Here is a 14876-nt window from a genome sequence, read left to right as displayed (position 1 = left end):
CCCTTTAATATTTATTTGGACTGTGTTTGTCTTGCTGTTTGTCTGAACGGCTTTGACATTTACTCCTTCTGTAATTAATCAAAATCACAGTTGTAAATATGTTTTGCATACTTTGCTTAACTCTGCAGTTTGGTATCCTGCAAAATTCACACACGAAAAAAAATGCATTCGGAACTCCTCGGCTATTATTAACCTCGGATGTATGCCGGTACATCAGTAGAAGTAGTTCGTAAATCTATGAATTATATCATAAATTAAATGTAGTGTTTTAGCGTGTTTGTATTGATCTAAGTTTAAATTGATTGCCAGTAAAGTGTATTATTGCAAACATGATTTAGATTCCCAAGAGTTAAGTCATTAAGTTTAACTGCAAAATTAAATTACTACGCGATCTACTTGCAGCGGATTTAATCATACCAATTTCTGAGTATGTAAACCGTCCATATACATCAGAGGTTGTTTTCGATAAAAATGGCCGACGAGCTCTGAATGTGCTAACGCCCTTTGTGCGCAAAAGATAATCATCAGTGTCAAATGTACGAAGGGTATGCGGCGTGCTATAGATATACAAACATTGGCTTCTCGGGTTATCAGTTTGCTTGCACGGCTACATAGTTGAAATTAGAGAGGGGTAGAATGAATGCTATGATTGATGATGTAGTCTGTATACACATCATGGAGCTTTTAAATGTACTGTATGAAAAGTACAAACTAATGTAAATGTAGGTTTATTTAGTTATGGTGTTCTGCACATAAACCACAGTAACTGCGTGTTACCTTGATAATATATCTAAGTATTTTAATGTTAAAGGTTTTATTTTTTTATCTTGTGTCATAAATAAAACTTTGTACGTCATTTAATAGCATTAAGAAAAAAACCACATTAAGCAAAATTGTATCCAGGTCTTCCAGGATGTTTTTTAAAGTGACACTCTTATTAAAAAAAAACAATACATCAATTTTGACTGATAAACGTTGTCTAAATGTTGTCTACTATAGTCTCATAAGGTAGAAATACCGTATTTTATGCTCATTTCTTACAAATTAAACTCAGTATCCTTCATAAGAACCATTTTTTTTACATTTATTCATCCTTTTTGGAATATTAAAACAATATTATTCATTGTGGTAAATCTTATTTGGGAGTAAGTGTGCATCTTTAAAGGAACGGAAACTTGTTTGACCATATTACTACCTTAACCTTATTTCATATTTTTAATATGAAAATATAATAAATAACAAAATTGTAATAATTTAGAGAGTTGTCGTGGACTATTTAGCTTGGCGCGAAAATGGGACAGTCATGTGACAGGCATCAAAAAATCAGGCTCCCGATTCAAATACTTTTGCTTTAGAAATTTCTTTCAAAATTGAACTATTCGCGGTTAGTGATATTAAAGATGCACTCTTACTCCCAAATAAGTTTCACCACAATTAATACAAACGTTTTAATATACCCAAAAGGATGAATAAATGTTAAAAACAATACTTCATATTGAAGGATACCGAGTTAAATTTGAAATAAAGGTGCAGAAAAACACGGTTTTTTCAACCTTATGAGACGATAGTAGATCACAGTGTATCTTTTAGCACTTACCAATCATTTAATATTTTGGCGTGTTCAGCAAGTCAATACACGGATACAATCGTGTTATCAGTATTTCCCATAAATGAACTATTTAGTAAGTAGTTAAAGGTTTATTACTTAAAATATGTGTTTGTTATGCATGTGTATGTATTGCTTTTGAATAAGAGTGTCACTTTAAGCAGAAAATGCATTCCGAAAAAATACAGCATGTTCTTTTTTCAAATATATTATTCAACCGTATGCGGTTTTTTGAAAGTTATCAACGTTTGAAAGTTTATGTTTGCTATCGAATGGTGCCGGAAAGATATGAAGAGCAGAGTCATCAATTTTGTCAACTTTGTCTCGATCATGCATAGTTTGTATTAAAAATACTTTCATGAGATGAAATTAAATGCTTTTATTTTTGTAGTTTTATTCACATATAAACGGGCCAGCGATTTTTATTGTGTGTAAGGTAATCAAATGAATTAAATAGTGCAAAATTGCATACTCTCTATTTTTGAGAATTTATCTAATGTTTCTAAAACAACCAGAGTGGCCTTAAAGGGACTAGACACTAGATGATACCATTGCAAGAAAAAACGAAAATTGTCACACACTTCAATTAAATTGATATTGTTGTTTATAAAGCATTGAATCTTACTTACTGGTGTATCACATCGCTTACGACACATGCATCTTCCGCAGATTTTTGCGTTTTTGTCCGATTTGAAATTTACTGGGTTTGTCTACTCGTAGATATAAAAATAGCGTCGGTATATGTATCTGTATTTACCACGTGCCTTTCACGTGCTAAATATACACACTATGAACTGGGAAACAAGTATGCGCTTTTTTGAATGGGTACAATAAGCTGACACAGTGACGAAATATTCTTTAAGTCATGTAAAATTATGTATTATCGGCCTTGTATTGAGTATTCTAGGCTTGTTTTAAGGAAATACTGTATTTGTCAAGTTTGGGACCATCTGGTGCAGAGTCCCTTTAACGTACACAAATACAAGTCGGTTACCAAACCAAACCAATGCGGTAGTTCGACGGTGCTAAGTTTTTATAGATTTGAACCATTCAATGGTAATTTGGCTTTCAAAGCTTGATAAGGCTACCATCGTTTCATTTTTGCAAATACTGTTACCATTTGAAATAAAATGGTATATGTTTTTCAAATATAAAAAAAAGCACAGTTTATATGCCAATAACAACTTTAAGCACTATTTTAAGTTTTTCTAATGGAACGGATTTTGAATTTTAAATAATTTGAACCGTACTAAAACGCCTACTTGTAATTGGAGTTGTCAATAGTGGCAGTTGTGCAATGCCTGTGCGCAAAACAGTAGCTACATAATCAGACCAATAATCAGGCTAAACATATTTAATGTTCGTTCCCAATTTACACTTCCAAATAAATAGGGTAAGAAGTGCGGAATTTTCCATTTCTAGGCATTTTGTCTAAGTCAACGTTAACTAAAGTGATCTAACATTTAAGCGTCTTTACGGTACAAACAAAATATGGAAGAAACGCCGACAACAACAAAACGCTTATTACATTACATCGACCTTTTTCTCCGAAGAACAGAAAATCTTACAATTAGGGTCTGGGTGCTAATATAAGGGTCGGTCTAGAAACTCGAAACAAACATATGTTTGTTAAACCTAACTAGAATATCTTGCACAGATGTTTAATCATAGAACTTATCAACATAGCTTATCTGCACCTACTTTGGACGGTCACCCGACCACTATTTTTCCTGATTACAGTAAACACACGCAGAGTTGCAATCTAAAGCCATGCGGACAGTACCCTACGCACATCCTGAGCCCCGAATTCCGAATTCCGACCGAGATACGCTCTACGTAGGGTCACCCGAATACCATTTTTCCGGATTGCAGTGAAAACACACTTAAAGCTTGAATCAAAAGCCATGCGGACAGTACCCAGAACATTTTAGGCACATTTTGAACCCCGAATACAGAATTCCGACCGAGATAGACTCTGCGGAGGGTCACCTCCCGACCACCACTCTGAAGCACCGCATTACATCCTGACCTGCCGCCCCCGCTAGTCACTCGACCACCATTTTTTTATTCCGAATGACATTCCTCATGCAGCCAGAGTTGCATTCTAAACCATTGCGGACAGTCCCTTGAGCAGTTTACGCACACCAATAACACCGAATACTGCATAACATCCCTAATACACTGCGGATTGTCACCCGACCTCCATTTATTTTATTCCGTATTTCATTACCCATGCAGCCAGAGTTGCATTTTAAAGCAACGCGGACAGTGACCTGAACAGTTTACGCACAGCAATGACCCCGATAACTGAATTAAACCACTTATACGCTGAGGATGGTCACCCGATACCCATTTTTTATTCCGGAATATATTGCTCATGCAGCCAAAGTTGCATTCTTAAGCAACGCGGACAGTTCATTGAAAAGTTTACACACACCAATTACCCCGAAAACTGAATAACACCCCTAATACTCTGAGAATGGTCACCCGACTCCCAATATTTTTATTTCGGTTTACATTGTTCAAGCAGCCAGATATTCTTTCAACAGTAACACGGACAGTCCCCTGAACAGTTTACACACAGCATTGACCCCGAATACTGAATTAAACCCCTGTTACGCTGAGGATGGTCACCGAACCCCAATATGTTTATTCCGGATTACATTAGCCATGCAGTCAGAGTTGCATTTTTAAGCGTCGTGGAAAGTCCGCTGAAAAGTTTACGCACAGCAATGACCCCGAAAACTGAATTACACCCTAGTACGCTGAGGAAGGTCACCCGAAACCCATTGTTCCAAACGGGATTACATTGCTCATGCAGCCAGAGTTGCATTTTTAAGAGTCGTGGATAGTCCGCTGAACAGTTTACACACATCAATCACCCCGAATACTGAATTACACCCCTTATACTCTGAGGATGGTCACACGAACCCCAATTTTTCAAACCGGATTACGTTGCTCACGAAGCTAGAGTTGCATTCTAAAGTAAAGCTGACATTCCCCTGAACAGTTTACGCACAGCAATGACACCAAATACTGAAGAACACCCCTAATACGCTGAGGATGGTTATCCGACACCATTTTTTTCGGATTACATTCCTCATGCAGCCAGCGTTGCATTGTAACGCAACCCCAATACCTTTTTTCCAGATTACATTGCGTATGCTGCAAGAGTTGCATTCTTTAGCGTCGTTGATACTCCGAATGAACAGTTTACGCACAGCAAAGTCCCCGAATACTGAATTACACCCCTGGTACGCTGAGGATGGTCACCCGATCCCCATTTTTTCAAACCGGAGTACATTGCTCATGCAGCCAGAGTTGCATTTAACTACAACGCGGACAGTCCCCTTAACAGTGAATGCATAACATTAACCCCGAATACTATATTACTACTCCCTTAATCCGCTGAGAATGGTTACCCGACTCCAACTATTTTTTTCCGGATTACATTGCTCATGCAGCCAGAGTTGCATTTTAAACAATTGCGGAGAGTCCCTTGAACAGTTTACGCACACGAATTACTCCGAATACTGAATAACACCACTCATACGCTTCGGATTGTCACCCGACCCCCATTTATTTTAATCCGGATTTCTTTGCTCATGCAGCCGGATTTGATTTGTTTAAATAACAATATCCTTATTTTTGTGATTGGGTGTCTTTATTTAAACACAAAAGTTACAAAGACCGTCTTCTTTGTCCTTGACATTTAAGATGCCTACGTGACTACATTTGTGCTTGCAATTTTGTTATGATTATTAAACTAAATCTTCCTCGTCGTAACTAATACATTAATGAACAAACATCTAAAATTACGTGGAAGTCAAAAGCGCGGACAAAAAATGATCATTTATTTCCGTCTTTCGTAAAACTAATGCACAGCCGTAACAAAGTCTACAGAAGAAGTGTAATGTTCACCGCTGTTTTATTTGTATATATTTTAAACATGCCATTAAATATCATCAGATACAATATCTCATTCAATTCTTTCGTTCATTATCAAACTGTTTGCAATGATTTAAAAACCGTTGCCCGCTTTTCCAAGGTATTTGATATAACTTGCAAAAACGTTATATCTTATATGAGATACAAGTATGAAAGACATTTTTGGATAAAATTTAAAAGATTTCAAAAGTTTAATTGTCATGAAAACTGAGCTTTATCGTGCGACAAACTGGTTATCCTAAACCATGCGTTTGTCAAGGACAAATGTTAAGTTAAAACGTAATTATTTTACCAAGATTGTGAAACATGTTATTACAACTTTATAGCAATAAGTCTCCTTGGCATGCTATTACGCGAGAGTGTGGGCTTATACCGTGAGGAAAACCGAAGTACCCCGATAAAAACCACTTGTCCGGCTTCGAGACCACAAACTTACATGTACCGAGCGAGGCCTGAAATTGGAACGTCTTGTTAAAAAGTGAGAGCGCTAACCACTGCGATAACTGGAGACAGACTCAAGACTCAGAAATGGAAATATTCAATGTATTGTTGAATTTTTTTTTATATATAATGTTTAAATTGTTTACTCATATTATGTCATAAAGCAGCAATATTATAGATGATGTATGCACTAGTCAGTTGTAGTCACGACCCCGCCCCCACCCCCAGGTCCGGGGGTATATGAAATATGAAGTACTGTTAGCAATGATATAAAAACCGTTGCCCGCTTTCCCAAGGTATCTGATATCACTTGCAAAAACGTTATATCTAATTGTACCCCCCTCCAGGTCCGGGGATATACCTAAACCGGGGATTGCCGGGGAAATGGGCCGTGTTTTTATCTTCCAGGTGGCCCCGCAGTGCCGGGTGAATGCGGCGGTTTTGTCTTGCGCTAAAAATAGCGGGGAATGGGCGGGGAATGGGCCTTACCTATGGTCCATGGGGTGCGGGGCATTTGGCGGGGTATTTACCAGCAGTTCGTCCCCACAGGGCAATGATTTGACCCGGGCTTGGCTGGACCAAAAGTCAAAGTCCCCACTATTCTCCGGACCTGGGGGCCGTGGTTACAATTGACTGGTGCGTAACGACATTAAAAAAGTCGCCTTTCACGAGTCGTGTTTTCTGCACCCTTCTTTCAAATTGAACACGGTATTATTCATAAGAACCATTATTTTCGATATTTCACCCGTTTCACTATTCGGTAAATACAAACAATTGTATTAAGTGTGGTACACCTCCTAAATCGGGCGTAAGAGTGCATCTTCTATGTCAAGTCTAGTCTAAAATTCGGATTTTATTGTCTCCCACCCCGGATAAGTAGTAATATTTAGTAATGATGGAAATCCTTTTATTGCCAACGGGAAAATATACAATTGTACTTGCATGTATAAAATATATTAAACTATTACAAATTTGTACTATATTTTGTTTAAATGAGGTGGGATTTTTTTTCAATATTTTCGCTTGTGTAATATAGGTTCATTCCGATCCTCGCGAAAGAGTGTTCTGCGGAAACGAGGTTTACCGAAACACCATACGGTCGGGTTGGGATGAACCTATCTTACACACTCGGCCATGGAATATTATGAGTATCTTCCATGGCCGAGAGTGAAAGATAGGTTCATCCCGACTCAGGCGTAGGGTGTTTTGCGGAAACGAAGTTTACCGAGTTTCCGCAAAACACCCGGCGCGAGGGTTGGGATGAACCTGTCTTACACGAGCGGCCATGGTGGATGCTTTTTCTCCCACCTCAGTTAAACAAAATTCATTAAAAATGTATTTTTTGCTGGAACTCGTTTGTGCGTAGTAAAAATAAATGCGTATGGATATGTGATAATTCGTGGTTGTCATGGATATGCGCGCAGTGACTCCGATTATGTTAATAGTCAAATCGGTCTTTAAATAGTTCTGAGGAGAGTAAAGCATTATTTCTTGAAAGGTGCGTGAAAACCTTTTAGCTCACCTTAGCCGTATGCTGAGGTTGAGCTATTAGGATCGATGAATGTCCGTCGTCCGTCGTCTGTCGTCCGTCGTCCGTCGGACGTCACACTTAGTTTGTTAATACTCTAGTGGTCAATTTCTGCCTCAATTGTCACGAAACTTGGTCAGGATGTTTGTCCTAGTAATCACTCGGACGAATTCGAATATGGGTCATCTGGGATGAAAAACAAGGTAACATGACCCAAAAGTAGAAAAAAATTGTTAACACTTTAGAGTCTACTTTTCTAGCCCAAATGTCCTGGAAATTTGTCAGAAAGGTTGTTTCGTTGATTTCTAGCTCAAGTTTGAATATGGGTCATCTTGGGTCAAAAACTAGGTCACAGAGCCCAAATATGGAAAAACCTTGTTAACATTCTAGAGGTAACATTTTCAGCCCAAATATTATTGAAATTTGTCAGAAAGGTTGTTTCGATAATTTCTAGCTAAAGTTCGAATATGGGTCATCTTGGGGCGCAAAGAACAGAACGTTCTTTTCTGTGATTAAACGTTATAATAAAAATAAGTGTAAGTTTATCTTTTGGTGTTTGACAAATGCATATACATCCTTCTGAAAAAGTTTTTTAACCACGTGCGATCTAAATAAAGGGAACAGCTCGAACAGTCCACGTCATAAACACATCATGCTTTTGCTCGATAGGACTTTTAACTTTAAGTTTTGATCTGTTTTGCTTAAAAAGAGAAGACAACTGCATACATACTATCCTCCATTCTCCAATCGGAGTGACAAAATGAAGGAAACTAATTGGTATTCGTTATCTTATCACCACAAACGAGGCAGATAATCTACAAAAAAGATTAGTTCACACATTGAGTCTTAAAGCATCGGTACGGAGCAGACGACATACTTAGATAAAAAGGCTTACAGAAATGGTAATTCTTTCACGTGATGTTTTCAAGAAATTGTTTGCCACAATTAACTTAATAAAATTGTTTAAATAATAAAAAGTGCAACAATTAATAAACTATAATAGTGTAAATAGGATATAATGTGCGATTAAGTGTCAAAGGAAAAAAGTACGGTAGTAAATATTGTGTGTTTAGTGACAGTATAAATAGTATTTTGTTTTAAAAAAGTGTCAGAACTGACCTCATGAAATCGTGCACTAAATGTAAAATGTTTGTGTCAATGATAATATGAAGAAAAAAATCTTCGAACATGGACTTTCCATGAAAACATCTTAAACGTCATACAATGTTTTGTTTTTTTTAAACATATTCAATACATACTTATTTGACGCTTTTTCAACATGGAATTTGTGCCTTTGTAGCTATTAATTCAAAATCACTTTTTCATAAAGGCTATTTTTATATGTACCTTAATTATATGCTTTTTATCGCTTTAGTCAAATGAGTATAAAATGCTAATGTATTTAAATTTGAAAAAAAACCCATTGTATTGCCGATATGAGTGTCATTGCAATCGTACTTAAATGCAAGATCGGATGATCACATATTGATATGCATGTTCTGAATTATATTGATTTCCAAAATTGCTGAAGGCCGATAAGAAGTTATGTAATTCCATACGTTAATATTTTGTTATGAATTGATAATTTATTGTTCACGATACAGATACATGATTAATGAACGCGTACAGATACTCTTATCAGTGACGGGTTCGGGATTTGTAATTAGGGCAGTGGTGAGGCAATTTAGCGCGTTCGCCTGCTCCCAAGTAACGTTAAAATGTATACTCCAGATAATTTTGTTTTTGAGTATAATCTTTCATTAAATGTTCAATTTCTTTGCCAAATTGACATAAAAAAAAAGCTCGGAGAATTTTAGGGAGGTCTAGGTGCGCCGGGTGCAAACTTTGCTCTAAATCCTGAAGCGTAATGGATATCAAAGTCGCAAAAGAAGGAACCATAAAACGAGTCTTTCGTGAAAGTGCCTTTATGTAATAAACATTGTTATTCATAGAGCCGGTGACCATACAACTTGTCCTCTCCCTACAATCCTTCTCTCTGAAAAATTAAAACCCCATATCGTTAAAATAACATAGGACTTATCTCTTAAAGGGACTCACTCATGTTATTCCAAAATGCACTTTGTTTATGTATGACAAAATAAAGAGTGGAAAATTATTAGGGGTGTTAGCGTTAATAAGGCTGATTGTCACTTAACGGCTCTGGAGTTGCGTGATTGGTGGATTTACATTATAACGTGATTTTATAATTTTTAAAAGGTTAAAATATCTATCACTTCTGTATACGTTCTGTTTGCCTAGTGGTGAAGGCGTCGGTTTTCTATTGTTTTTCTTGACGTTACCGGCGTGGGTTCGCACCCCACCGATACCAAAATACTTGTTTTATACTATAATTGTGCTTTTCTGATATTTCGATATCATAGACTAATATAATGCTAAAATAAGTGTTTTCAGGTGCATTACCGGGAAAAACATTTCTTTGGCCACAAGTCCCTTTAAGAACAGTTCAATTCATTTCCTTTATGACATTCAAACTCTCGCTACATGTGAACATAGTTGACAAATTGTATATGTCAGTTGAATTCTACTTTATTATATGTATTGTTTATACTATATACAAACTGACCTCTTAATTGTTGATAATTGTATTTTTCGAAATATTTATTAATATTTTTATAATACGTGCCTGACATTAAACACATACTTGTTTTTTTTTATTTTGTTTCTAAATAATGGACTATCAAAACTATAGGTCAGCGCCTATTTCGTAGGTATGGCCGGGTAACCCGAACAAGAAGTATTTTGTGGCCTAACATGCATGTTATTACAGCCAGGTTCCTTAAGTTTATACTTATATTGAATTATTTAAACCTCTGGCATTTTGAAACATTAGGTAAAGGGCACTAAATCAAATTTGCAACTTCGAAATAGAGGCCAGTTTACATTTTTTTAATAGCAAAACATCATTAAAAAACAATGACATACTGTTTTAAACTTGATAGCATTACGTTATGTTAGTGCGTACTTATGTTGTATACGTTAATCAAATAAATTGTTTTACAAACAGTAGGGAGCAATAAATAGGTTTTCAACTGCGCTCAGCTGATAACAGATATAAATGTATACATTGAGCAGTGATTTGCTAAATACTAAACTTTTTAAAATGCTCGGTTGCTTGTTAGATCAGGCTTGCTATGTGTTTTATACTGTTATCCATTTTCTCGTAAGGAAATACATTATAGATAACTATAAGGCCTAAAAAAATACTTTTGATTCGGGTTACCCGACACTACTTTCGAAACAAGCGCAGACAATAAAAGGAATAATAATAATAATTTAAGCGTGTATTTAATGAATAGTTTAAAACCTATAAAGCTTTATACAGAAGACTATTTTTAAACCAATCATGACAATAACGTTCTTAAATAAAGCCTAATATTCCTTTTTTGAAAGCCTACCTTCCCTACCTGTTATGAAAAGAATGTAACCCTCAAATGAAGCCACATTTACTCGTCTTGTTTGGAAATAAACACCACTCTTAAAACTTAATTGTATATCCAAATAAAAAAGTATATGTGATTATAATGCAGACAAGCAATTATCCTACAAAATATTCCAGACAAATCAAAATTTTAAAAGCAGGGAGCTTCGAGACATTTGCGTTTTTGCTTGAACGTTATACAATGCAGAACACGAACTTAATTACTTTACCATTGGATAATTAATGGTTTTAAAACCTACGACAGGGACTTGACAACCGGCTTATCTCAAAGAACTCATTTAAAAATGATATTTACTTTGAAATAAGTACAACTGGCTGAACTGTGACCACCAAACACATCTGCCATCTAAACTTCATATGTTGTTTCTATTTCTAGGAACATGTCATAAAACCACCCGCCGATGACAAGTTGACATATGATGTTCAGAGAAAGCTTCAGTTGTCTCGGCAGGTGTATACCAAAGAAGCGTACGACCGAACATACCCAGCCCCGGAACGCCCAGAGTTCAGTCTTGCTCGGGCAATCAAGAGGAAATGCACTTGTACCACTGCAGATATTCTTAAAATCGTTCTGTCCTACTTTCCAGTGGTTAACTTTGTCAGAAAGTACAAGTTGAAGGAATACATCCTTGGCGATTTCCTTGCAGGCTTGACCGTCAGTTTCATGCATCTTCCAATGGCGATGGGCTACGGTATTTTAGCATCTTTGCGACCGATCCATGGCCTCTACAGCACATTCTTTGCTGTTCTCGTCTACATGATATTTGGTACTTCTCCTTACATTTCAAACGGAACAAACGCCGTATTGGCACTTCTTACCGCCACAGTGGTTGAGCGAGAAGCGGACGCACTTACTGCTGCTCGGCAGGCTGCTAACGAATCTATGCCAACCGATGACGAAATTATGGAGGTAAAAATTGGAACCGCGATGGCTTGTTGTTTTGTGGCAGGGCTTATCCTAATGGTTATGGGTCTTCTCAAGCTTGGTGTAATCACTACATATTTGTCGGTGTCGTTCGTAGGAGGATTTACAACTGCCGCTGCCGTACATATTGCATCCAGCCAAGTGCCAAAGGTATTCGGGATTAAAGTTCAAACTTTCGCAGGCGCCGGCAAGCTAGTTCGAATGTACATAGACTTGTTCAGTAAAATTGCACAGACAAATGCTGCCGAGATTATTATTGCACTTCTGTGTATGATAACTTTGCTATTGGTGAAACTGTGTATCAACGAACGGTTCAAGGACAAAATGAAAATGCCTGTCCCGATTGATCTTATCGTAGTAATATTAGGAACGATAATATCTCATTTTGCAAACTTCAAAGACGTTTTTGACGTAAAAGTTGCCGGTGAGATACCGACCGGTTTTACCTCGCCAGGTCTTCCAAGGTTACAGAATGTTGGAAGGTTTGCTAGTGACGCTTTTGTTATGGCGATCCTATCACTCGCTATGAGCATCTCCATGGCGAAGCTGTGTGCCAACAAACATGGAATTCCTATTGAAGACAATCAGGAACTCTTTGCTTACGGGGCAAGTAATTTCGTGTCGGGATTTTTTCAAAGTTTCCCCTCCGCAACCGCTCCACCAAGGACCATGATTTTAAGTACCCTCGGGGCGAGAACCACGCTTAATGCCATACCAACATCTGTGTTCATACTTCTTGTGATTTTAGTCATAGGACAGTTATTTGTGTCCCTTCCTTTATCGGTACTTGCAGCTATGATTATCATATCCATGAAGGATCTTTTGTTGCAATACAGAAACTTGCCACGCATTTGGAGAATTAACAAATACGATTTTGTTATCTGGGTTGTGACAAATTGCGTTAGCATCTTAGTTGACCTGAATTATGGGATCATCGCTGGAGTAGGGATTTCCATATTCCTTGTTATTCTTCGAGATCAGTGTGCTAGCGGTAAAATAGTAACACGGGCATCGAATGAGGATATACTAGTTAATGTGCGAGGATGCAAGCAAAGCTCGAACTTGAGGATTTTCAAAGTTCCTACCAATTTGTATTTCGCCACTGCTGACAGAATCAAAGCTCAAATCTACAAACACATCATCAATCCAAACAAGAAAACAAATGTTAACCCAAAATCCGTCAACGTTAAGAATGGGGTCGTGGAACCTAACGGAGTGGTTGCTCATAAAGAAAATGGTTTAACCACAAGTGCTGAGTTAGAAGTAGCAGCTGGAATCAAAAGCGACAGAATCGAGACAGTCTTGATTGACCTATCCTCTGTTGAATACGTTGACATGGCAGGCTTGGGAGTCTTGCAGCAGGTGACAAAAGTCTACAAAGATATTGGCATCGATGTATTCCTGGCTGGTATACAAAGTGGGGTTGCTGGAACGCTAGAAGCTGGGGACTTCTTTAAAACATTTCCAAGATCTTCCGTTTATTATGACGTGTTTGATGCATTGGAGGCAAACAGGGCGGATACACGATTATAATATTCTGACATAAATTTTGTATCGATCCTTTAGACAAGTGTTCAATGATGTAGATCATGTTCTTTAAAGAATACAATATGCTTTGCATACGCAAAGCAAACTATTGGATATATCATGTTCTGACTTCAATGTTGTCTGTTACGATCGTCAATTCAACTGCTAAACGATGTTCGTCGTGTTCCTTAAACGGTGTCATGTGATTTGTGTACGTAAAGTAAACTATTGTATACATCATTTGTATATATATATGCTTATAATTTATGTAGTCATATACTAAATCTGTTGAAAATGCGTGATGTACTGATTTAACACTTTGTAGATAAAATTCTCGTAATATTTAGAGCAATGCTAAATTATATGACCTTATGCATTTAAGAAGCATACTTCTTGTGTTTTGATATAAAGTCAATTATTGTGTTTAACATACATTTACATATACGCGAGGAAGTGTGTTTGTATATGAAAAAAGAAAACTAACGTATGATGAGATGACATTTATCAAATAAAAAATTCTACCTAATTAAATTCGTTTGTAATAAATTATGAAAGGCAAACTTTAACTGTGTATGCACCTTCTAGGTACTCTAAACTTTACCTAACACTATTATAATAAAACAAACACATACAATACAAATAGCCATCTAGAACATTATTATTACAAGTTGTCGTTGGGCAGTGAGTATCTATTCAATTGACATATACATGTGAATGAACAACAGAAGTAGTAAAATACTGTTGTATTTGCGTTTATAATACTAGCAATTGAAACTCCCTACGTGTTGATTAGAATTGTTACAAATGTATGTTAAGTTAAAAAGCGAACTTCAGGTCCATATCATAAATAGCATCCGCAGTCCGACTGCCTTGTACCTTAATCGCGTAAGTACTCATGCGAAAGGCTTAAACATTGTTCAATTGTAGAGCATGTGTTTTTATTGAATTAATCTAATCTCAAAGCAATGAAATTAAGCTTAGAACGCCATTTACTTACCGCATTACAAGTATAACTTGTCTTCGATTTCTATGTGAGTATCCGCAAAAACAGCATCCTACACTGGAGGGGTAAAGTGAGACAACTCCTTGTAATACTGCCTATAATCTGTACGTTAGTAAGCTTTCCTTAAAGTTGCAGTGAATACTACTCATTTTAAGTCAGCATCCTAATAAATTTCTTTTTTTTCTTGCAAAATGCGAGAATGCATTTTGAAGTCACAGTCTGTGCATAAACAGTAAGTTTCACAGATTTATTCTTGATTTTAAATAAATCAATATTTTATCAGTTAATAATACCATATATTATTATAAATTATCAGACGTAAAAAGTAAATATACATACGTTTTACATTTCAGCTAAATGCTCTCACGTTTAGTTGATGATTTAATCGACTTTGTTTAATTTGGAATTACATGGCTAAGATTTTTCAAAGGGGAGTAA

General features: G+C 36.7%; 1 protein-coding gene across 1 annotated transcript; it reads left to right on the top strand.

Annotated features, from left to right (window-relative positions):
• Nucleotides 1–8404: 8404 nt before the first annotated feature.
• On the top strand, nucleotides 8405–13441 carry LOC128235714 (sulfate transporter-like). The gene is made up of 2 exons (XM_052950516.1): nucleotides 8405–8425; nucleotides 11360–13441. Exons 1-2 carry the CDS (start codon nucleotides 8423–8425, stop codon nucleotides 13439–13441), a joined length of 2085 nt encoding a protein of 694 aa, XP_052806476.1. The 5' UTR covers nucleotides 8405–8422.
• The last annotated feature ends 1435 nt before the right edge of the window (nucleotides 13442–14876 follow it).

The sequence above is a fragment of the Mya arenaria genome, chromosome 5 (genome assembly GCF_026914265.1).
Source record: "Mya arenaria isolate MELC-2E11 chromosome 5, ASM2691426v1".
NCBI classification, from domain to species: Eukaryota; Metazoa; Mollusca; class Bivalvia; order Myida; family Myidae; genus Mya; species Mya arenaria.
Note: the sequence above shows the minus strand (reverse complement) of the source record. Positions and strands in the feature narration are given on the sequence as shown.